Raw genomic sequence first — 25,555 nt, forward strand, 5'->3', positions numbered from 1 at the left:
CTTTTTAATGAAGCAGAATTTTTCACTGTCAAGGAAATAAGGCGGAGACAACATCAGGTGGGCGGGGGTCCGTTGACGTAGCTCAGGTGCAAGTTGATGGTAGCACCGTGATGGTACAGCGGCTCCGGGAAACTCCAGAGAAGACAAGCCAGCAGAGATAGCGCGGCGACCAGCAGGACGCTCTTGAAGGCCATGCGCACCGGCGCCAGGCAGCGTCTGCAAAATCACAAATGATACTTTGTTTCCTGATGAACTCCTTTTAAAGTCAACGCATTGACATTAAAACGAAGTCATAAGTAGCTTATTTTAACTGACAGTAAAAGCACAAAAAGAGCTTTCATCGCCCCTACCAACATGGCCTCAGGGCAGCCATATTGGTAGGGGCGATGTTCCCACAAACCTTCATTGACTGACACCATCCCAGTTCAAACGGTTTGGACGCCTACTTGTGATGAACTCATTTCAATTGACAATGAAAGCATGAAAAGAGCTTTAATCGCCCCTACCAAGATGGCCACCCTGAGGCCGTCTTGGTAGGGGCGATGTTCCCATCAGCGATTGAATGCTAACCCTCCCACTTCAAATGGATTGGACGTCTTTTAATAATAAACCCATTTCAAAGTCAGGGCAGAAGCATCAAAATCACTTTCATCGCCCCTACCAACATGGCCTTACGGCAGCCATGTTGGTAGGGGCAACGTTCCCATTAAAGTCAATGCATTGACATTAAAACGAAGTCATTAATGCTTCATTAAGTCATTAAAGCTTATTTCAATTGACAGTAAAAGCACAAAAAGAGCTTTCATCGCCCCTACCAACGTAGCCTCAGGGCGGCCATATTGGTAGGGGCAATTCAATTTTATTTGTATAGCCCCATATCACAACAAGGTTGTCTCAAAGGGCTTTGCAGAGGCAATATGATACACAATCAGAAACAGCAGATGAAATAAATAAAGATGAAATAAATAAAGGTCAAGTCCCGGGCATCCCCCATCCTTAAACCCTCATTGTCGGCAAGGAAAAGCTCCAAAAACTCTTTGGGAGAAAATGAGAAACCTTGGGGAGCACCACAGTCAGGAGAGATCCACTCCCAGGACGGATAGACAGGATGCACCAGGACTGCTAATGGGAATTAGCAGATGGAGTTACAGTTTGTAAAGATGCAATAGAGTAAGGGAACAAGAAAAGGTCCATCTAGCCAGATGAGACGGGGGGCAATGTTCCCACAAACGTTCATTCACTGACACCCTCCCACTTCAAACTGTTAGGACGCCTACTTGTGATGAACTCATTTCAATTGACAGTAAAAGTATGAAAAGAGCTTTCATCGCCCCTACCAACATGGCCACCCTGAGGCCATGTTGGTAGGGGCGACATTCCCATCAGCAAATGAAAGCCAACCCTACCACATCGAATGGATCGGACGTCCACAAGTGATAAACTCATTTCAAATTCATGGCAGAAGCATGAAAATCACTTTCATCGCCCTTACCAAAATGGCCTTAGGGCAGCCATGTTGGTAGGGGCAAAAATTCCCATCAAAGTCAATGCATTGCCATTCAAATGAAGTCATAACTAGCTTATTTTGCAACTGAACTATTGTTCTTGTTTGTTTTCTTTTTTTTTTTGTCTTTTAACTCGTCTGCAATTGACGGGGCCGGACGTCCAATAGGTTTGAAGTGGGAGGGTTGGCAGTGAATGAATGAATATTCATTCGCTGCCACCATCCCATTTCAAATGGATTGGATATCTACGAGTTATAAACTCATTTCAAGTCAAAGACAGATGCATGAAAAGAGTGTTCATCGCCCTACCAACATGGCCTCAGGACGGCCATGTTGGTAGGGGCCATGTTCATTCTCTGACACCCTCCCACTTCAAACTGTTTTGACGTCTACAAGTGATGAACTCATTTCAATTGACAGTAACAGCATGAAAAGAGCTTTCATTGCCCCTACCAACATGGCCGCCCTGAAGTCAAGTTGGTAGGGGCGACGTTCCAATGAACGAATGAACAAACGTCCCTCCCACTTTCCACTTCAGAGGGATTGGACGTCCTCCACTAATAAACCCACTTCAAGTGACAGTAAAAGTATGAAAAGAGCTTTCCATGCCCCTACCAACATGGCCTCAGGGCGGCCATGTTGGTAGGGGCGATGTTCCCATCAACGAATGGAAATACATCCCTCCCATTTCAAATGGATTGGACATTTACTCGTGATAAACTCATTTCATTTGAAAGCTTTCATTGCCCCCATCAACATGGCCTCATGGCAGCCATATTGGTAGGGGCAAAATTTCCATCAAACTCAATGCATTGCCATTAAAATTGCTTATTTCTCAACCAAACCTTTGTTTTTGTTTTTTAAAGTCATTGTCTTCTATTGATGGCCATAGACACCAGCCCTCCCACTTAAAAAAAGATTGGACGTCTCCTAATGATAAACTCATTTCAAGTCAAAGGCAGGTGCATGAAAAGAGCGTTCAATGCCCCTACCAAAATGGCGTCACGGCAGCCATGTTCCCATAAACTTTCATCTGCTGACACCCTCCCACTTTAAACGGATTGGACGTCAGTTTGTGATAAACTCATTTGAAGTCAACACAGAAGCATGGAACCAACACGGCCTCAGGGTGGCCATGTTGGTAGGCGCAACGTTCCCATCAATAAATGAATAAACATCCCTCCCTCCATCCCATTTCAATGGATTGGATTGAACCAAGCGAATGAACCTATGTTCCTGTTCATTTTGGAGCATTTACAGGTCACTTCCTGTACATTTTGGGGGGATTCCCGGGTGATTTCCTGTTAACTTGGAGGCATTTCAGGTCACTTCCTGTTCATTTTGGGTCACTTCCTGTTAACTTGGAGGCATTTCAGGTCATTTCTTTTTTATTTTGGGTCACTTCCTGTTAATTTTGGGTCCCTTCCTGTTAATTTTGAGGCATTTTAGGTTACTTCATTTGATTTCGGGTCACTTCCTGTAAATTTCGAGTCATTTCAGGTCACTTCTTGTACATTTTGAGGCAATTCATGTCGCTCACATTTGATTTTGGGTCACTTCCTGTCTATTTATGGTCACTTTCTGTTCATTTGAGGCATTTCAAGTCACTCCCATTTGATTTTGGGTCACTTCCTGTTAATTTCGAGGCATTTCAGCTCGCTTCCATTTGATTCTGGATCACTTCCTGTCTATTTAGGGTGACTTCCTGTTAATTTAAGGTCACTTTCTTTTAATTTGAGCCATTTCAAGTCCTTTACATTTGATATTGGGTCACTTCCTGTTAATTTGAGGTCACTTCCTGTTCATTTTAAGGCATTTCAGGTCACTTATATTTGATTTTTGGTCACTTCCTGTTAAAGTCGGGCTCACTTCCCGTTAATTTTTAGGCATTTCAAGTGACTTCCTGGTAATTAAGGGTCACTTTCTGTTAATTTGAGGGATTTGAAGTGGCTTATATGTGATTTTTGGTCACTTTTTGTAAATTTTGAGTCATTTCAGGCCACTTCCTGTTAATTTTGAGGCATTTCAGGTGACCTGCATTTCATTTTTGGTCACTTCCTGTTAATTTAGGGTCAAATCCTTTTTGTTTTAAGCATTTCAGGTCACTTCCATTTGATTCTTGGTCACTTCCTGTCTATTTTGGGTCACTTCCTGTAAATTTAGGGTCATTTTGTTTTAATTGTGAGGCATTTCACATCACTTCCATTTGATTTTGGGTCACCTCCTGTTAATTTTTGAGGACGTCCAGGTCAATTCCTGTTCTTTTTTGAGCAATTTCAGGTCACTTGCATTTGATTTTTGGTCACTTTTTGTTAATTACAGTCACGTCCTGTTAATTTGGAGGCATTTCAGGCCAATTCCTGTTAATTTTTGAGCAATTTCAAGTCACTTGCATTTGATTTTTGGTCACTTTTTGTTAATTACAGTCACTTCCTGTTAATTTGGAGGCATTTCAGGTCACTTCCTGTTAATTTTTGAGCAATTTCAAGTCACTTGCATTTGATTTTTGGTCACTTTTTGTTAATTTAGAGTCACTTCCTGTTAATTTGGAGGCATTTCAGGTCACTCTCTGTTAATTTAAGGTCAGTTCTTGTTCATTTTGAGGCATTTCCGGTATTTTCCTGTTAATTTTAAGGCATTTCAGGTCACTTCCTGTTAATTTAGGGTCACTTCCTTTTAATACGCAGTCGTTCCAGGTCACTTACATTTGATTGAGGGTCAGTTCCGGTAAATTTTGAGGCATTTCCGGTGACATATATTTCATTTTGGGTCACTTCCTGTTTATTTAGGGTCACTTCCCTTTAATTTTGAGGCATTTCAAGTCAATTTCATTTGATTTGAGGTCACTTCCTCTTTATTAAGATTCACATCCTGTCAATTTTGAGGCATTTCAGGTCACTTACATTTCATTTTGGGTCATTTCCTGCACTTTAGGTTCACTTCCTATTAATTTTAAGGCATTTCAGGTGCCTTCCTGTTAATTTTGAGTCATTTTAGATCACTTTAATTTGATTCAGGGTCACTTCCTGTACATTTAGAGTCATTTCAGATCACTTCCTGTTCATTTTGAGGCATTTCAGGTCACTTCCTGTTAATTTAGGGTCACTTCTTGTTCATTTTGAAGTATTTCAGGTATTTTCCTTTTATATTTGGGTCACTTCCTGTTAATATGCTGGCATTCCAGGTCACTTACATTTGATTGAGGGTCACTTTCTGTAACTTTTGAGGTATTTCAGGTGCACTATATTTCATTATGGGTAACTTTTTGTTAATTTTGAGGAATTTCAGATGACTTCAATTTCATTTTGGGTCACTCTGGGTAAATTTAGGGTCATTTTGTTTTAATTATGAGGCATTTCAGGTCACTTCCATTTGATTTTGGGTCACCTGTTAATTTTTGAGGAATTTCAGGTCACTTCCTGTTCATTTTGAGGCATTTCAGGTCAGTCGCATTTGATTTTTGGTCACTTTTTGTTAATTTAGAGTCACTTCCTGTTAATTTGGAGGCACTTCAGGTCACTTCCTGTTAATTTAGGGTCACTTCTTGTTTATTTTGAGGCATTTCCGGTATTTTTCTGTTAATTTTGAGGCATTTCAGGTCACTTACATTTGATTTGTGGTCACTTCTGGTTATTTTAGAGTACTTCCTGGTAATTGTGAGGCATTTCAGGTCACTTCCTGTTGATTTAGGGTCACTTCCTTTTAATATGCAGTCGTTCCAGGTCACTTACATTTGATTGAGGGTCAGTTCCATTAAAGTTTGAGGCATTTCCGGTGACTTATATTTCATTTTGGGCCACTTCCTCTTTATTTAGGGTCACTTCCCTTTAATTTTGAGGCATTTCAAGTCAATTTCATTTGATTTGAGGTCACTTCCTGTTTATTAAGATTCACATCCTGTCAATTTTGAGGCATTTCAGGTCACTTACATTTCATTTTGGGTCACTTCCTGTAAATTTAGGGTCATTTTCTTTTAATTTTGAGGCATTTCAAGTCACTTCTATTTGATTTTTGGTCACTTCCTGTCAATTTTGAGGCATTTCGGGTCACTTCCTGTAAATTTAGGGTCATTTTCTTTTCATTTTGAGGCATTTCAAGCCACTTCTATTTGATTTTGGCTAACTCGCTGTCAATTTTGGGTCACTTCCTGACTTCATTCGCTGCCATCACTCCCACTTCCAACGGATCAGACGTCTACTATTGATAAACTCATCTCAATTCACGGGAGAGTATGATTTGATGATTATAGGACAGTCCACATGGTTTGGACGTTGCTCGCTGTCAATGGTAGGAGCGTCACCTTTGACACGCTTTATCATAGATTTCTTTCTTGTCCTTTCGTGTTCTGTTGTCTTGAGTCTAAAACACAAAACACATGCATTTAGAAAAAAAATAAACTTTTTGAGGATGACATCATCTCTTTTTGAAGCCACGGACTAACCGGACGTCGCTTCTCGGAGGACTTGAGGTTGAGTTGACTAGCCGCGGGATCGGCGCGCTCATCGCCGCGGCAACTCGGGACGTGAACCGCGAGGTCTGCGAGATCGCCGGCCGCCAAACACTGAGTACGGACGGGAGACAAAACCAATCATATTTATAAGGACGGAACATCAGGAGCTCGAGAACACATTGACTTGTTAAACTATATTAACCTGAGCGTCCGTCTGCGCGGCTCGACGACGGGAAGGAACGGCGGGACTACGGCTCCGGACGTCCGACTCGGCGGGCGATAGGGCGTCTGAGAAGACTTCGGGTGGCGTGGCCGCGGGACGCTCGCCCCTCCCGCCGGCGTGACTCACCGCCACGGGGTCGCGCTCCCCGATGACGTCGGAGCACAGGGAAGCGGGGTAGCTCCGCCTCTCTCCTGCACCTGAGAGGAACAACTACCTTCATATTAGGGAGGATACAGCAAGAAATATATATTCAAATGAACGACGACAAATTGCAATAAATGTGGACGTGATCCAAAAAAGACACTTCCTGTTGGATTTTGGAAGGGACCCGAAATAAAGAGGATGTGACCCTAAATTGCCCCAAAATCGACAGCAAATGGCCTGAAATCAACAGGAAGTGACTCTAAACTGCCTGCAAATTAACAGGAAACAGGAAGTGACCTCATATCAACAGGAAACAAACCCAAAATGCCCTCAAATCAACAAGAAGTGAGCTGTATCAACAGGAAGCGACCTGATATGAACAAGGAAAGGCCCCCAAAATGCCCCCAAATCAACGGGAATTGATCTGATATCAGCAGGAAGTAACCTGATATAAAAAGGGAGTGACCCAAAAATGCCCCCAAATCAACAGGAAACAGGAAGTGACCTGATACCAACAGGAAGTCACCCGAAATGCCCCTAAATCAACATGAAGCTAATTGATATCAACAGGAGGTTACCCAAAGTACCGGAAGGGTAGGGTAGGGAGCGGGGTAGGGCAGTTTAGGGTAGGGTAGGGCGGTAGGGTAGGTTAGGGTAGGGTATGGAGGTAGGGTAGGTTAGGGTAGGGGAGGTTAGGGTAGGGTAGGGAGCGGGGTAGGGCAGTTTAGGGTACGATAGGGCGGTAGGGTAGGTTAGGGTCGGGTATGGAGGTAGGGTAGGGTAGGGTAGGGTAGGGTAGGGTAGGGTAGGGTAGGGTAGGGTAGGGTCAAGAGCGGGGTAGGGTAAGGTAGGAAGCAGGATAGGGAGCAGAGTATGGTAGGTTAGGGTAGGATATGGAGGTAGGGAGCGGGGTAGAGTAGGTTAGGGTAGGGAGCGTGGTAGAGTAGGGTAGGTTAGGTGAGAGAGGTAGGGTAGTTCAGGTTAGGGAGAAGGGTAGGGTAGGCTAGGCTAGGTGCGGGAGGTAGGTAGGGTAGGGAGCGGGGTAGGGTTGGTTAGGGTAGGGTGGAGTAGGGTAGGGAGCAGGGTAGGGTAGGGTAGGGTAGTTGGAAGTGAATCTGGTTGCTTCCCCACCAGGGCAGTAATAGGGTAGTTTAGGGTAGGGTAGGGTAGGGGGTTAGGTTGTGAATCTGAGCCCTCCCTCCCCCGGTAGGGATCTTCTCCCAATTCCGAGGGTGGGGGTAGGTGCCCTGTCCTTCTCCCAACAACCCCTATCCTCCTTGTTCTCGAATTGACGGGGGTGCGCCAGCCGGCGTCGCCTCCCGTAGAGGACTTGTGTCCATTGGTCCATTCTATATAATTATTTAGAATGTGACCAGTGAAAAAATAGTTGGAAAAAGACTCCTAAAAGAAGCCAAAAAAAGCTTCTGCGAATAATAAACAACACTTAAAATTTCTTAAAATGTACTAAAAGTACTTCGCTAGCGATAACCATGTGCCACGACAATGTTTCGGCCCTCAAGGCCTTCATCAGGTCGAAAATGGCACAATTAAAAAACAATAGGCTGCTCTGCACAATGTCCTATGTCGTCTCTTCAAGCTCTAAACTCAGACTGGGGTAGGATAGTTTAGGTTTGTAAATCTGAGCCCTCCCTCCCCCGGTAGGGATCTTCTCCTAATCCCGAGGGTGGAGGGGAGGTGCCCTGCCCTTCTCCCAATGGGGTAGGATAGTTTAGGGTAGGGAGTGGGGTAGGGTAGGTTAGGGTAGGATAGGGAGCAGGTAGGGTAGGGTAGGGTAGGGTAGGGTAGGGTAGGGTAGGGTAGGGTAGGGTAGGGTAGGGTAGGGTAAGGTAGGGTAGGGTAAGGTAGGGTAGGGTAAGGTAGTTGGAAGTGAATCTGGTTGCTTCCCCACCAGCGCAGTAGGATAAGTCACGTCCGACGTCCACCGAGGGGTCCCACTCCAGACCCAAATGCTCATTGGACGGCGAAGGAGGACGATGATGGTGACGGTGGTGGCGGCTTTCTGAGAGAACAAGATGGACAAGTATGACACTCGATCAAAGTCCACGTACCCATTTGTCGTTCACCTTTAGGGTCCAGCGGGAGTTCACGGTCCTCCTCGAACAAAGTCTCGGAGGGGCAGCCGGAATCCGTACGTGGAGTTAGCAGGAAGTCATCCTCAAAAACCTGCCCAGTAAGAAACACGTCCTAGCTTTTATTTTGTAAACCAGGCTTTTATTATGCTACAGGAAGTGACTCATTCGTTATGCTATTTACCAGTCGCATGCTGAGGAATCTTGTGCGCGCTCGACCGATGTCGCCGTAGACATGAGCGCATTGGCGCAGGAGCTCCAGCAGGCGGCGCTCCACGCGGTCTGCGTGGCAGGCTTCGCCGGCGCGTTGGATGAGGGCCTCGCCGCGCTCCAGCACGTCGTTCATGCGAGACGAGTTGACGCACATGCTCTGCTGGAACCACTGCACAAATTGGCGGAGAATTTAGGTTCAATTTCAGGTCACTTCCTGTTTATTTTGGAGCATCACCAGGTCACTTCCTGTTGATTTTGGGTCACTTTCGCTGGATTTTTGGTCATTTTTTTACTAACTTCCTGTTCACTTTTTTCACTTCCTATGTTTTTCAGGACATTTTGGGTAACTTCCTGTTAATTTAGGTTCAAGTCCAGGTCAATTCCGGTTTATTTTGGACCATTACCAGGTCACTTGATTATGGATAATTTCTGGGTAACTTCTTGTGTAATTTGGTCGATTTGGGGGCAATTCTGGGTCACTGATTTCTATTGATGTTTTTTAAAAAATCATAATCAGGTTATTTCCTGTTTGTTTTTGTCACTTGCTGTTGGTTGTGGGGCACTCCTGAATGACTTCCTGTTTTTTTTTTTTTTTTTTGTTTCTTTTTTTTGGTCGCGTCCTATTGATTTAGTCCATTACTGGGTAACTTCCTGTGCATTTTGGGTCACTTCCTGTTGATTTTGAATCATTTCAGTGTTACTTTCTCTTTATTTTGGTCACTCCCTGTTGATTTTGGGGCATTTTGGGTCATTTCCTGTATAGTTTTTGGGCATTTCCAGCTCACTTCCCGTTTATTTTGGATCATTTCAGGGTTCTGCATATTTTGGTGCGGTTGAAATTAACTCTGGTTATGGCCATAGATATCACATATAAAACTACAGTGGATGCAAGGAGCAGTGTTATAACATGCAGCCATCTTAAAGCAGTTGATTTCTCTGGCAGGTTGTTCAGCAGTTAATGGGTTGGCAAACGAACCCTGATTAAATTGGATTGGACGTCTATCGCCGTCAATGGCGGCCAAATCAGTTAAACGTTTATCTGGGTTGGCTGATGGTCGTGAAGGCACCTGCAGCTGTCGGAGTTTGTTGCACGTGCTCCCCGAGGCGTGTAGGACTTCGGTGAGATCGGCTTCCATTTCAGCCAACCAGATGGCCAGCTCCTCCGTCTCCTCCTTAAACTCCTCCCACTCGTAGAGTGAACCCTGCAGGAGGCCACGTTGCGTTTGAGAAGCCTGGGTCTGTCTGCAGCTTGTGACGAGGGGGCGCGTCTGGAAATGGGGGCGTCACTGGTCACCCTATTTGTAACCCTAACCTCAACCAACCCCCCAGCTAGCAATAGCTAGCAGTAGCTAGCTAACCCATACCCTGGCTAACCTTAATCTCAACCACGCCCCAGTCAGTTAGCTAGCAGTAGCAGTAGCCAGAGATACATAGCGATAGCTAGCTCGCCCAGGCTCTGGCTAACCCTATTCATGAGCCTAACCTCAACCACACACCTTCAACAATGCAAGCTACTGGTAGCTAGCGCAACATAGTAATAGCAAGCGGTAGCTACCAGAAAATAGCGAAAGCTAACTGTAGCTAGCTAACCGAGGTTCTGGCTACCCTTATTCAATACCCTGACCTCAACCACACCCCTATCAATGCAAACTAGTTGTAACTTGCGAAACATAACAATAACTAGTTCACCCAGGCTCAGGCTAACCCTATTCATGAGCCTAATCTCAAACACACACCCCTAACAATGTAAGCTTGTAGTAGCCAGCGCAACATAGCGTTAGCTAGCGGTATCTAGCTATAAAAAGCGATAGCTAACAGTAGCTAGTTAACCCAGGTTCTGGCTAGCCTTATTCAATACCCTAAGCTCAATCTAACCCCCCACCAATGCAAGCTAGTGGTATCTAGCACAACATACCAATAGCTACCAGAGGATAACGATAGCTAACTGTAGCTAGCTAACCCAGGTTCCGGCTAACCTTATTCTATACCCTAACCTCAACCAAACACACCCCCACCAAGGCAAGCTAGTGGTAGCCAGCGCAACATAGCGATAGCTAGCGGTAGCTAGCACACAATAGTGATAGCTAACTGTCACTAGTTAACCCAGGTTCTGGCTAACCTTATTCAATACCCTAACCTTAAACACACACCACCATCAATGCAAGCTAGTGGTATATAGCGCAACATAGCAAAAGCTACCAGACAATAGCGACACCTAACTGTAGCTAGCTAACCCAGGTTCTGGCTAACCTTATTCAATACCCTAACCTTAAACACACACCACCATCAATGCAAGCTAGTGGTATATAGCGCAACATAGCAAAAGCTAGCAGACAATAGCGACACCTAACTGTAGCTAGCTAACCCAGGTTCTGGGTAAGCTTATTCAATACCCTAACCTCAACCAAACACACCCCCACCAATGCAAGCTAGTGGTAGCCAGCACAACATAGCGATAGCTAGCGGCAGCTAGCACACAATAGTGATAGCTAACTGTAGCTAGCTAACCCAGGTTCTAGCTAACCTTATTCAATACCCTAACCTTAACCACACACCCCCACCATTGCAAGCTAGTGGTAGCCAGCGCAACATAGCGATAGCAAGCTAACCCATGCTCTGGCTAACCATATTCATGACTCTAACCTCAAACACGACCCCATCAAAGCACGCTAGCTGTGTAGTTTTCGTCAACGATGACTATAACATTAATACTTTGTCAACAAACAATTTTTTTCATGACGATGACGAGCTAAAAACATGTTTTGACCAAAACATAATGAGACAGATGCCAGTCTGTCACAATGTGTGACATTTTCTTATCATATGTGTAATTAGCATGCATCATAGCATTGTTTGAAAGCTTGCGGAAACTTGCGGAACACAGCGGAAACTTGTGGAAGCTAGCAGGAGCTTGCGGAAGCTAGCGCAGGCTAGTACTAGCTTGTGGAATCTAGCTGGGAGATGTTTAGGAACACGTTTTTGTCGCTTTGTTGTGATGTTTTGTGGAAGCTTACGAAAGCTAGCAGAAGCTTGTGGAACATAGCGGAAGCTGACGGAAGCTAGCGAAACAGAGCGAAAGCTCGCACAAGCTAGCGGAGGCTAGTACTAGCTTGTGGAATCTAACTGGGAGATGTTTAGGAACACGTTTTTGTCGCTTTGTTGTGATGTTTTGAGGAAGCTTATGAAAGCTAGCAGAAGCTTGTGGAACATAGCGGAAGCTAGCGGAAACTGGCGGAAGCTAGCGGAACAGAGCGAAAGCTCGCGCAGGCTAGCGGAAGCTCGAGCAAGCTAGCGGAGGCTAGCACTAGCTTGTAGAAGATAGCTAGTCAGCCAATGAGATAAGAACTAAAAGTAATAAACTGGGAGATGTTTAGGGACACGTTTTTGTCGCTTTGTTGTGATGTTTTGTGGAAGCTTACGAAAGCTAGCAGAAGCTTGTGGAACATAGCGGAAGCTGGTGGAAGCTAGCGGAACAGAGCGAAAGCTCGGGCAAGCTAGCGGAAGCTCGAGCAAGCTAGCAGAGGTTAGCACTAGCTTATAGAAGCTAGCTAGTAAGCCAATGAGACAAGAACTAAAAGTACTAAACTGGGAGATGTTTAGGAACACATTTTTTGTCGGAAGTGATCGATTCGTTGTGACGTATAGCCGGACGCGCCCCAGTCTCCTAAGCCGCAGAGCCACCCGATTGCTCGCGTTCGGGCTCCTCTGACCTCGAGTTTCCCGCCGACGGACTCCAGTTGGACGTTGAGGCGCTCCCATCGGAGTCGGCAGTCCCGGGCGGCTGCCTGGAGGCGGGACCGCATGACGCCCCGGAACAGCGGCGTCAGGGTCCGCGTCCTCTGGTTCAGCGCGTCCAGCTGAACCAGACGTGAAGCCGCCTCGCAACGTAGCCTCTGGGATGCGTGCAAAGAAAAATACCGACTCAAAATCTGACGTTTTAATGGCGATTTACGTTGTGCCGCCATTTTCTTTCTTCTCACCTGAAACCTCCTGACGTCATCCACGAAGGTCACCCGTGTCCAATCGCGGGAGGCCACGGCCCGCTCGGCCGATCGCAGCCAAGCGTCCAAGTGGGCGTGTTCCTCCATGAAGCCGTGCCAGAGCCGCCATCGTCTTTCCAACCTGCGGGTCCAAACGGCAAATGACAACGGCGCCGGTTCGTTTGGCACGCGTTAACAGGCGGACTCACGTGTCGCACCCCGGCGGGTCTCCGTCTCTGTTCCAGGCGTCCGTCGGCGGGGGCGTGTCTAATCCAGACATGTTGACGTCAGCTCGCCGTCTAGGGGAAAGACATGGTGGGAAGCTCAATGCTTTTGGGTTTCGTAGAACCCGGCCCCGGCGAACACAACTTCTTGTCCTGGACTTTGGAACGCAAGTTATCTACCGCCCCCTTCAGGACAGGCGCTCTGTTAAGACTCTACAGAGGTCTTCCTTCTTACTTTGTATGTCATGTTTGGTGATGTTTGACCGCAAGCGTCAGTGATGTCACCTTTCGAATCTACGTCATCGTGATGACACGCTAGCTGTTCGTTTAGTGACGGACGGACGGGTGCGCCAGTAACTCATTTGAGGATGAACAAGATCTGCTTCCAGAGTCATTTGACTTTGGGGCAATCCTGGGTCAATACCTGTTGATTTTGGGTCACTTTCTGTTGATTAAAGGCCACTTCTTGTAAATTTTGGGGCAGTTCTAAGTACGTTTTTAGGGGGGAGCATTTGAGAGCATTTACAAGTTTCTTTTCTGGGGGGTTGGGGGAATTGTGGTTCAGTTCCTGATGATTTTGAGGCATTTCTGGGTCACTTCCTATTGATTTTGGGCCACTTCCTGTTTATTACAGGTCACTTCCTGTAAATTTTGGGGCATTTATTAGTCAGTTTTTTTTTGCGGTTCAGTTCCTGATGATTTTGAGTCAGTTGATTTTGGGTCACTTCCTGTTAATTTTGGGACACTTCCTGTTGATTACAGGTCACTTCCTGTACATTTTGGGGCATTTATAAGTCAGTTTTATTTTGGCGGAGGGATTGCGGTTCAATTCCTGATGATTTTGAGTTTCTCCTTGTTGATTTTGGGGCATTTCTGTGTCACCTGCTGTTGATTTTGGGTCACTTCCTGTCAGGGGCGGACTGGTAATCTGTGGGTTCTGGAGGATCACAGAACGGCCGGTGCCCTGGACGGCCGGCGGCCGCCATTCATTATACATCACTGTTTTTGTCCCCCCTTGCCTCTGATTATCTACAGTTCGCATCCAATCCAACAGGTGGCAGCAATGCACCTGGCTGTTCATCGCCAGTCTGATAGAAGAACGAAAGAAGCACAAAGTTGCCTTCATTGGTTCCTTGTGGAAGCAAAATGGCGACGAGCGTTAATGCACAATATGGATGGTGGTGGCAAAAAAAGAAAAGAGAAGGGTGGCGCGAAGAAGGTTAGGAAGAAAAAAATCAAAGAAACTGGAGAGCGAAGCATCAAAATGTCATAAGTTGACAAATATTTTCGCAAGCAGCAGTCTGGCTGCAACGGCCACGTCGGGTAACAGCAACCCACTCCCGGCGTGAGAGGGGGAGCGGCAGCCGCTCTGACGCGCAGCCGGTTCAGGGAGAGAGAAAAAAAGAGGGAGGGGGTAATGATAAGCTGGTGGAAGTTCGAGAGGGAAGTTCCCCAGACAAGCGCAGAGCAAGTAAAAATGGATGAAGAGGGTCACTTGTTCGGTATACTGGCAATTGTTATCCACCAGGTAGGTACATTTTAAATGAAATAAATGACAATTAAAGGGTTAGTGCCAGCTAGTCGATGTACCCGTTGGCAATCGTGTCAAGTTACAATATGCTAGTCCTACTATCACTCTCCTAAGAAAAAATATTTTAGCTGTAAAACAACGTATGCACACGCAGCAGCAATATTAATTCAGAAGAAATATAACAAAATATTAATAAAATGAATGGTTTTACTTTACAGTTTAGGTAGTTAAATTGATATATATTTTTAATCATTTATATATCGTTTTGTTTTCTGGTGAATACTTTCCGATGAAGGTTATGTATACAGGATTTGTCTTGAAATGTTTATTGTATTTTCATTGAAATTTATTATTTGTATGGCAAGATTAATTATGGCAGGGGTCTCCAAACCGGTCCTCAAGGGCCACTGTGGGGCCTGGTTTTTCTTTCAACCGATCGAGTACCGACAGTTTAACCAATGAAGTTTCTGCTAAAACAAGCAGCACCTAACTGCAATCAACTGATTACACTTGTAAGACACCAGACTGGTGCATAGGTGTTGTCTTGTTTTGTTGGAATGAAATCCTGTGCCCGCTGCGGCCCTATGTGGAATAGTTTGTAGACCACTGAATTATGGCATAAACAATGAAATTGTTTTATAGACAGAGATATATAGAGATATATTATAATCAATCGGATACATGAATGAATGAATTTATTGTCATTGTCATCATCATCATAATCATTGACAGTTTCAGAATGTGGAATTTGCCCGAATACTTAAAACTTGCTTTGAAAAATACATTCTTTCATTTGTTTATTTAGGTCTATCATAGAGCTAGTACAGAAAATGAACCCAACTCCAGTTCAGCCTTGCAGTACTTTTAGCGCCCCAAGTCAGACAGTGACATTTATTCATTCATTTTCCATGCCGCTTTTCCTCACGAGGGTCACGGAGGTGCTGGAGCCTATCCCAGCCAACTACGGGCAGTAGGCAGGGGACACCCTGAACTGGTTGCCAGCCAATCACAGGGCACAAGGAGACATACAACCATTCACGCACACACTCATACCTACGGACAATTTAGAGTGTTCAATCAGCCTACCATGCATGTTTTTGGGATGTGGGAGGAAACCGGAGTTCCCGGAGGAAACCCACGCAGGCACGGGGAGAACATGCAAACTCCACACAGGAAGGCCGAAGCCCGGGATTGAACCCTTGATCTCAGAACTGTGAGGCAGATGTGCTAACCACTAAGCCACCGTGCCACCCAGACCGTGACAGTCTAAACATATTTTCTTCATTTTCTCTTAAAGTGCAAAAAATTGATGCATTTTACAATAAAATGTAAAAAAAAAAAAAAAAAAATTCTCCCCGGGGTTGGGGGGTTGGGCGGTATGCCCCCAGACACCCCTAGGGGGTCTGTTTCCCTTCGTAAAGCGATTCTTGTGGGCTGGGCTGAGTCAAAGTCCAGGGCTGCTTTTTAGTCCCAGTCCGCCCCTGCTTCCTGTTAATTTTGGGACACTTCCTGTTGATTTTGGGTCACTTCCGGTTGATTATATGTCACTACCTGTAAATTTCGGAGCATTTATAGATCCGTTTTTTTTTGGGGGGGGGGGGGGGGGGGGTTGCAATTCATTACCTGATGATTTTGAGTCACTCCTTGTTGATTTTGGGGGGTTTCTGGGTCACTTGCCGTTTATTTTGGGTCACGTCCTGTTGATTAGTCGATTAGTGAAGTCTTTTTTTTTTTTTTTTTTGCAGTTTAGTTCCTGATTATTTTGAGTCACTCCTTGTTGATTTTGGGTCACTTCCTGATGTTTACAGGTCACTTCCTGTAAATTTTGGGGCATTTATAGGCCCGTTTTTTTCGGGGGGGGGGGGGGGGGGGTGGGGTTGCGGTTCAGTTCCTGATGATTTTTAGTTGCTCTTTGTGGATTTTGGGGGCATTTCTGGGTCACTTCCTGTTAATTTTGGGACACTTCCTGTTGATTTTGTGTCACTTCCTGTTGATTATATATCACTACCTGTAAAGTTTGGAACATTTATAGATCCGTTTTTTGGGGGTGGGATTGCAATTCATTACCTGATGATTTTGAGTCACTCCTTGTTGATTTTGGGGTGTTTCTGGGTCACTTCCTGTTGATTTTGGGTCATGTCCTATTGATTAAAGGTCACTTCTTGTAAATTTTGGGGCATTTATAAGTCAGTTTTTTTTGAGCGGGGCATTGTGGTTCAGTTCCTGATGATTTTGAGTCATTCCTTGTTGATTTTGGGGTATTTCCGGGTAACATCCTCTGGATTTTGGGTCGTTTCCTGTTCATTTCGAGTCACTTTTTGTTCATTTTGGGGCATTTCCGAGTCACTTCCTGACGGATTTTAGGGCATTTCTGGGTGACTTCATGTTGGTTTTCGATCACTTCCTGTACATTTTGGGGGCATCTTGGGGGCATGTAAGTCACTTCTGTTGTGGAGCAAACCTGGTTCACCTGCTGTTGATTTTGGGTCACTTCCTGTTGAGTTTTTGGTAGTTTCTTATTGGTTTTTTTGCCATTTAAAGATGAGCTTAAAGTTAGTTAGTTTAAATGAATTGGACTCCTGTCATTTTGAATGGCACGTAATGTGGACGCCAGTTTTTTTTTTTTTTGTTGTTGTATTTTGAATGACCACATATGCTATTTCATAAATGGACAATGACATTTTTTTGCCTTCTTTCTGTCCGGAAAATTCCGAATAGAGTTGGAGAGTCGAACCAAATGAATCGTCTCGGTCCGGCGATGAACGAGACGAATGACAAAGACTTGCTGTGTGCTGAAGAAAAGAAGGCCCAACTGGAGAAGAAAAGATGCATCAGTTCACACGGTTTCAAGTGACTTCTCACAAAGCGAGCGAGGGGCGGGGCTCGTGTTTTTTGACGCTGAACCAACAAACGTCCTCAATATGATTTGAAGGACAAGATTTTGTCTGTTGTTTTTGAGTCACTTTGTAGTTTTGGGGGCATTTCTGAGTCACTTGCTGTTGATTTCAGATCACTTTCTATTGATTTTTGTGTTTTTCTGGGTCACTGCCTATTGGTTTTGAGTCGATTGGTAGTTTGGGTGCATTTTTTAGTCCTTTCCTATTGATTTCAGGTCAATTTTTTGTTGGTTTTGTCCATTTCCGGGTAACTTCCTGTCAATTTCAGGGTTTTCATGGTCACTTCCTGTTTGTTTTGAGTCACTTGTTAGTTTTGGAGCATTTCTGAGTCACTTCCTGTTGATTTCAGGTCACTGTCTGTTCATTTTGAGCATTTTTGGGGTCACTTCCTGTTGCTTTTGAGTCCCTTATGAGTTTTGGGGTATTTCTGCGTCACTTCCTGTTGATTTCAGATCATTTTTGTTGGTTTTGTGCAGTTCTGGGTAATATGCTATTGATTTGGGGGCACTTCTAGATCACTTCCTGTCGATATCAGGGCTTTTCAGGGTCAACTTCCTGTTGATTTGGAGTCGCTTGTTAATTCCGGGGCATTTCTGAGTCACTTCCTGTTGATTTCAGGTCACTCTTTGTTAGTTTTGAGCGTTTCCGGGTAACTTCCTATTGATTTGGGGGCACTTCTAGGTCACTTCCTGTCGATTTCAGGGCTTTTCACGGTCATTTCCTGTTTATTTTGAGTCCCTTGTTAATTCGGGGGCATTCACGAGTCACTTCCTGTTGATTTCAGGTCATTTCTTTGTTCGTTTTTTTGCATTTCTGGGTCACTTCCTGTTGATTTTTGGGGAAGTTTCAGGTCACTTCCTGTTGATTTTAAGTCACTTGTTAGTTTTGGAGCATTTCTGAGTCACTTCCTGTTGGTTTCAGGACATTTCCGGGTCACTTCCTGTCATTTTGAGTCACTTTGTAGTTTGGGGGGCATTCCTGAGTCACTTCCTGTTGATTTCAGGTCACTGTATGTTGGATTGGAGCATTTCTAGGGTCACGTCCTGTTCATTTCAGGTCACTTCCTGTTGATTTTCAGTCACTTGTTAGTTTTGGAGCACTTCTGGGTCACTTCCTGTTGGTTTCAGGACATTTCCGGGTCACTTCCTGTCGATTTCAGGGCTTTTCAGGGTCAACTTCCTGTTGATTTTGAGTCGCTTGTTAATTGTTAGTTTTGAGCGTTTCCGGGTAACTTCCTATTGATTTGGGTGCACTTCTAGGTCACTTCCTGTTGATTTCAGGTCTTTTCATGGTCGTTTTTTGTATTTCTGGGTCACTTCCTGTTGATTTTTGGGGAAGTTTCAGGTCATTTTGAGTCACTTGTTAGTTTTGGATCATTTCTGATTCACTTCCTGTTGATTTCAGGTCACTTCCTGTTGATTTTGAGTCACTTGTTAGTTTTGGAGCACTTCTGGGTCACTTCCTGTTGGTTTCAGGACATTTCCGGGTCACTTCCTGTTGATATAGTGGCAATTCCAGTTCACGTTGGGTTGCTTTTGAGTCACTTCATAATTTGGGGGCATTATGTGAGTCACTTGCTGGTTTGGGGACATTTCTGGGTCACTTCCTATTGATTTCAGTCACTTCCTGTTGATTTTGGGGTAATTCCAAGTCACTTAATGCTAATATCTGTTGAGTTCAGGTCACTTTTTGTTAGTTTCGAGAATTTCGGGGTAACTTCCTATTGATTTGGGGGCACTTCTAGGTCACTTCCTGTTGATTTCAGGGCTTTTCACGGTCATTTCCCGTTGATTTTGAGTCACTTGTTAATTTGGGGGCATTCACGAGTCACTTCCTGTTGATTTCAGGTAATTTCTTTGTTCGTTTTTTGCACTTCTGGGTCACTTCCTGTTGATTTCAGTCACTTCCTGTTGATTTTGGGGTAATTCCAAGTCACTTAATGCTAATATCTGTTGAGTTCAGGTCACTTTTTGTTAGTTTCGAGAATTTCGGGGTAACTTCCTATTGATTTGGGGGCACTTCTAGGTCACTTCCTGTTGATTTCAGGGCTTTTCACGGTCATTTCCCGTTGATTTTGAGTCACTTGTTAATTTGGGGGCATTCACGAGTCACTTCCTGTTGATTTCAGGTAATTTCTTTGTTCGTTTTTTGCATTTCTGGGTCACTTCCTGTTGACTTTTGGGGAAGTTTCAGGTCACGTCCTGTTGATTTTAAGTCACTTGTTAGTTTTGGAGCATTTCTGAGTCACTTCCTGTTGGTTTTGAGTCACTTGTTAGTTTTGGAGCACTTCTGGGTCACTTCCTGTTGGTTTCAGGACATTTCCGTGTCACTTCCTGTTGATTTAGCGGCAATTCCAGTTCACTTTCGGTTGCTCTTGAGTCACTTCATAATTTGGGGGCATTTTGCGAGTCACTTGCTGGTTTGGGGACATTTCTGGGTTACTTCCTATTGATTTCAGTCACTTCCTGTTGATTCTGGGGGGATTCAGAGTCACTTCATGCTAATAACTGGTTACTTCCTGCTCATTTTGGGTCACTTCCTGTTGAATAAGAGGCATCAATTCCTGTTTTTGTAAATTTGAACATTTTTTAACAAATAATTACCTGTACTTATCACCACATATATTACATTTTCATCTATTGATTTGAACATCTTTTCATATTTCACCTATTCATTTTTTTCTACGGGGCATCCTGACCCTGGTCGACTGGCGGTCAGTGAATTCATTGGCTGCCACTGACGACAACAGACGTCCAATCCATTGTTACTGGGAGGACTCGCGGGGACACCGTCACGTGTTTGGTTACCATGGCGACAGATGGCCGCACAGTTCCTATGCAAAGTCACACGCGCGCGCACGTAAAAACAACACAACAATAACAGCCGGGTCCGGGTCACGTGCCGAGCCGGTGTAGACAAACAAGACAATAAAAAGAGGTCGAAGTTCAAGGCAAAGTTACCTGCAGTTGAATGACGTCACGTGAAATCCCCCAAATAAAACGTGACGTTGCGAGTTGCCCTCACCTTGCAAGTGAAGACGTGACAGCGGCGAGCGAGTGCGAGGTGCTGGCGCACCGTGACGTCACTTTACCTGCCGCAGGTAACCACCGCGCCACGCCCCCTGCGCAAACCTGAAACTCCTGACCCACTTTCCACTGTGCTAACAATAATGTGTACTGTACACACAAAACAGCCACTTTTTAGCTGAGCTCTCGGGCTGTCATTGACGGTGATAGACGTCCTCTTTTAGCTAGGTTGGAATTGGACGTCTATCGCCGTCAATGTTCAGTTATACGGTAAGAAATAGTCAAAAACGAATGGAAAGCACTTGCTTGATTTCATGCTGCAAGGAACTACATTTGTTGTGCGCCTTTTGGCCACCAGGAGGCAGAAAAATATTTTACACCAAATACACCATGCTGAATGAAATTTAAAAATAAAAACTAAAATATATGAATGCATTTTAATCAAATAAATATACATATGGCGGAAAACACAGACTGAAAAAGCAGTTTCTGCTCTTGCACCCCTCTTTAAAATAAACTGCTGTATTTTAAGCCAAAACAACTTTTGTGTTTGATAGAACAATGTCTATGCTGCCATAGCAGATTCATGGCGCACTAAGCCTCCGAACTAGGGTTGTTCCGATCATGTTTTTTTGCTCCCGATCCTATCCTGATCCTTTTAGTTTGAGTATCTGCCGATCCCGATAGTTCCCGATCCGATTGCTTTTTTTTTATGCTCCCGATTCAATTCCAATCATTCCTGATAATTTTTCCCGATCATATACATTTTGGCAATGCATTAAGAAAAAAATGAATACAACTCGGACGAATATATGCATTCAACATACAGTACATAAGTACTGTATTTGTTTGTTATGACGATAAATCCTCAAGATGGCATTTACATTATTAACATTCTTTCTGTGAGAGGGATCCATAGATAGAAAGACTTGTAATTCTTAAAGGATAAATGTGACCTTGTATATTGTGACTAAATATTGCCATCTAGTGTATTTGTTGAGCTTTCAGTAAATGATACTGTAGCCATTTAACTGTGCTGCCCAAATGCATGATGGGAAGTGCAACCATGACTGTGCGTAGTGGTACCAATTGATATATCTTCTCTGCGTTGAGAAATAAAATAGGGTGTTAAGAAAAAAATCAACTACTACCTTTCTTCCCACGTTGCTCCCCACGATTTTTTTATTGTATTTGTTTATTATAACAATAAATCAACAAGATGGCATTAACATTATTAATATTCTCTTAAAGCGATCCATGGATAGAAAAACTTTTAGTTCTTAAAAGATAAATGTTAATACAAGTTATAGAAATTTTGTATTAAAACCCCTCTTAATGTTTTCGTTTTATTAAAATTTGAAAATTTTTCATTAAAAAAATAAACTAGTAGCTCGCCATTGTTGATGTCATTACACCATTCTCACTCCCAAAACCCATAAAATCATTTGGACCCAAGCGCCAACAGAAGGCGCCAAACAACAAAAAACAAGTAACAAGCGGACATTACACTGCTGTCATTTTAATCTGAGCGGGGTATGTGCGTTAATTGCGTCAAATATTTTAACGTGATTAATTAAAACAATTAATTACCGCCCGTTAACGCGATAATTTTGACAGCCCTGGTAAATACGCAATAATATCTTGTTAAATTCATGGTGTCTTTAATTCTGCTCTCTCATGCTCTCCCCTCCAGTTAGGGTTTTGCTGTTTAAAAAAAACATTTTTTTTTCCCTGTTCAAAATTTTTCATCCCCCAGAAAATTGAGATTTTAAGCTTTCCAATGATGTATCACACATGCACATAGGACAGTTTTGGAATTTGGCCAAATCGGGGGTCTCAGAGCTGAACTTCAAGTCACCTGAGTGTTTCCCGTCATATATATATATGTATATATACTAGGGCTGTCAAAATTATCGCGTTAACGGGCGGTAATTCATTTTTTAAAATTAATCACGTTAAAATATTTGATGCAATTAATGCACATGCCCCGCTCAAACAGGTTAAAATGACAGCACAGTGCAATGTCCACTTGTTACTTGTGTTTTTTGGAGTTTTGTCGCCCTCTGCTGGCGCTTGGGTGTGACTGATTTATGGGCTTAAGCACCCATGAGCATTGTGTAATTATTGACATCAACAATGGCTAGCTACTAGTTTATTTTTTGATTGAAAATTTTACAAATTTTATTAAAACGAAAACATTAAGAGGGTTTTTAATATAAAATTTCTATAACTTGTACTAACATTTCTCTTTTAAAAACTACAAGTCTTTTTATCCATGGATCGCTTTAACAGAATGTTAATAATGTTAATGCCATCTTGTTGATTTAATGTTATAATAAACAAAAACAGTACTTATGTACTGTATGTTGAATGTATGTATCCATCTTGTGTCTTATCTTTCCATTCCAACAATAATTTACAGAAAAATATGGCATATTTTATAGATGGTTTGAATTGCGATTAATTACGATTCCTTCATTTTTAAGCTGTAATTTAACATTTTTAATCGTTTGACAGCCCTAATATATACATACATACTGTACATGCAATACAGGCCAAAAGTTTGGACACACTTCAATCAATGCAACACAAACGAATGTCTCATTCCCATTGATAAAAGCAAGAAATATGACTAATTAAGCCTGAAAAGGCATACCTGTGGACTGACCACCATTTCAGGTATTTACATCTCGAAACTCATCGAGAGAAGTCCGAGAGTGTGCAAAAATGTCATCGGAAATGTCTTGCAAAAATGTCAAGGTTACTTTGTACTTTGAAGATACTAGAATATAAAACCTGTTTTTAGTTATTACACCTTTTTTTGCTAAGTACATAATTCCATACTTGTTGATTCATAATTTTACTACCTTCAATTAGAATTTACAATGTAAATAGTCATGAAAATAAAGAATAGGAACGCACGAATAGGAAGGTGTGTCCAAACCTTTGTCCTGTACTGGACATATATGTATAATACAATAGATACATGTGTAAATATATATGGCGGAAAACACTCAGGTGACTTGAAGTTTCGCTCTGAGACCCCGTTGGATCAGTGGAAAACTTAAAATCTCAATTTTCTGGGGAAGAAAAATTTTGGACCGGAGGGCATTTAAAAAAAAAAATTTAAACAGCAAAACCCTAACTGAAGATGAGAGCATGCAATCAATATAATAACTATAATATATGTTTATTAATTTATTAATTTAAATATAGTTTATATATTATAATAGTTCTCGTGTGTTACATAACGCATTTTTGCATGACTAGTTATCGCGTATCGCTCTTTTAAAAACATGCTGCCGTGTCAAAAAGTTTTTACCCAATAATAAACATGTTATTACATGACAATAACCACAGTTTTACATGGTAGTTATCTTGTGTTACACAACACATTTTTGCATGACTAGTTATCCCATATTGCCCATTTTAAAAACATGCTATTTGTAATGTCAAAAAATGTTTTTACCTAATAATAAACATTTTATGATAGTAACCACATTTTTACGTAATAGTTATCATGTGTTACATGACACATTTTTGCGTGACTAGTTATTGCATATCGTCCTTTTAAAAACATGCTATAATTGTCATGTCAAAAATCTGTTACGCAATAATAAACATGTTCTTACATGATAATAACCACATTTTTACATGATAGTTATCATGTGTCACATAACACATTTTTGCATGACTAGTTATCGCATATTGCCTTTTTAAAAACATGCTAATTGTCATGTCAAATCATTTACACAATAATAAACAAATTATTACCTGATAATAACCACATTTTTACATGATAGTTATCATGTGTTACATAATGCATTTTTGCATGACTAGTTATCGCATATCGCCCTTTTAAAAACATGCTAATTGTCATGTCAAAAATCTTTTACACAATAATGAACATGTTCTTACGTCTTAATAACCACATTTTTACATGATGGTTATCGTGTGTTATATAACACATTTTTGCATGACTAGTTATCGCGTATCGCCCTTTTAAAAACATTGTAATTGTCATGTCATAAATCTTTAACACAATAATAAACATGTTATCACATGATAATAACCACATTTTTAGGTGATAGTTATTGTGTGTTACATAACGCATTTTTGCATGAGTAGTTATCGCATATCGCCCTTTTAAAAACATGCTAATTGTCATGTCCAAAATCTTTTACACAATAATTAACATGTTTTACATGATAATAACCACATTTTTACATGATAGTTATCGTGTGTTACATAATGCATTTTTGCATGACTAGTTATCGCATATCGCCCTTTTAAAAACATGCTAATAGTCATGCCAAAAGGTTTTAACGCAATAATAAACATGTTATTACATGATAATAACCACTTTTTTACATGATAGTTATCGTGTGTTAAATAACACATTTTTACATGACTAGTTATCGCATATCGCCCTTTTAAAAACATTCTAATTGTCATGTCATAAATCTTTAACGCAATAATAATAATGTTATTACATGATAATAACCACATTTTTAAATGTTAGATTGTTTTACATGGCACATTTTTGCTTGACTAGTTATCGCATATCGCTCTTTTAAAAACATGCTAATTGTCATGTCAAAAATGTTTTAAACAATAATAAACATGTTATCACATGATAATAACCACATTTTAAAATACGTTTTTTGGTGACATAATGATCCTGACATTTCAGGGGTCTTTTTGTTTTAATTTACTTTATTTATTTATTTATTTTTTATTACAATGGTTACTAGATGTTAGCCGTCTAAATGTACGCAGCCACGCACGCGCACACAAAGAGTGACCCGGTGACCCGTCGGAGGTCCAAACGTTTTTTTTGTGCTCTCCGCTCTCGCAGTGACATGACTATTGTGCAGCTGTCAGCCAATAATAGTCCTATTGTTGACCCGGGCAGCCAATCGGCGCTGACAAACTGGCGGGTCGGCTTGCGGTTAAGCCCCTCCCCCCACCACAACCCATCTTATATATTCTTTTCTGCTAGAAAAATCCCTAAAGTGAAGTCAAGCAACTTAAAAGATCCAGCCTCTTAACTCATTGTTTGCCATTGACGGCGCTAGACGTCCAATACTTTAAAGAGGGAAGGACGGCAGCGAATTAACATCCTCCCGCTAGTGATTATTTCAATTCACAGTAAAAGCATGAATAGAGCTTTCATCGCCCCTGCCAACATGGCCTCAGGGCGGCCATGTTGGCAGGGACAACATTCTCATTCAAGCCAATGCATCGACATTAAAATCAAGTCATAACTATG

The 25,555-nt window shown here is 42.6% G+C and overlaps 1 protein-coding gene across 1 annotated transcript; it reads right to left on the bottom strand.

The window, feature by feature from the left end:
- Positions 1-39: 39 nt before the first annotated feature.
- si:ch211-137a8.2 (uncharacterized protein LOC777613 homolog) lies at positions 40-20,315 on the bottom strand. Its single transcript, XM_057838041.1, has 12 exons — positions 20,218-20,315; positions 12,815-12,904; positions 12,606-12,747; positions 12,336-12,518; positions 9,693-9,827; positions 8,597-8,794; positions 8,407-8,506; positions 8,232-8,342; positions 6,158-6,375; positions 5,947-6,066; positions 5,806-5,864; positions 40-216 (listed from the first exon to the last, which is right to left on the bottom strand). The coding sequence occupies exons 2-12, from the start codon at positions 12,883-12,885 to the stop codon at positions 54-56; spliced, it is 1,500 nt and encodes a 499-aa protein (XP_057694024.1). The 5' UTR covers positions 12,886-12,904; positions 20,218-20,315; the 3' UTR covers positions 40-53.
- Between the last annotated feature and the right edge of the window lie 5,240 nt (positions 20,316-25,555).

The sequence above is a fragment of the Corythoichthys intestinalis genome, chromosome 6 (assembly GCF_030265065.1).
Source record: "Corythoichthys intestinalis isolate RoL2023-P3 chromosome 6, ASM3026506v1, whole genome shotgun sequence".
Lineage (NCBI taxonomy): Eukaryota > Metazoa > Chordata > Actinopteri > Syngnathiformes > Syngnathidae > Corythoichthys > Corythoichthys intestinalis.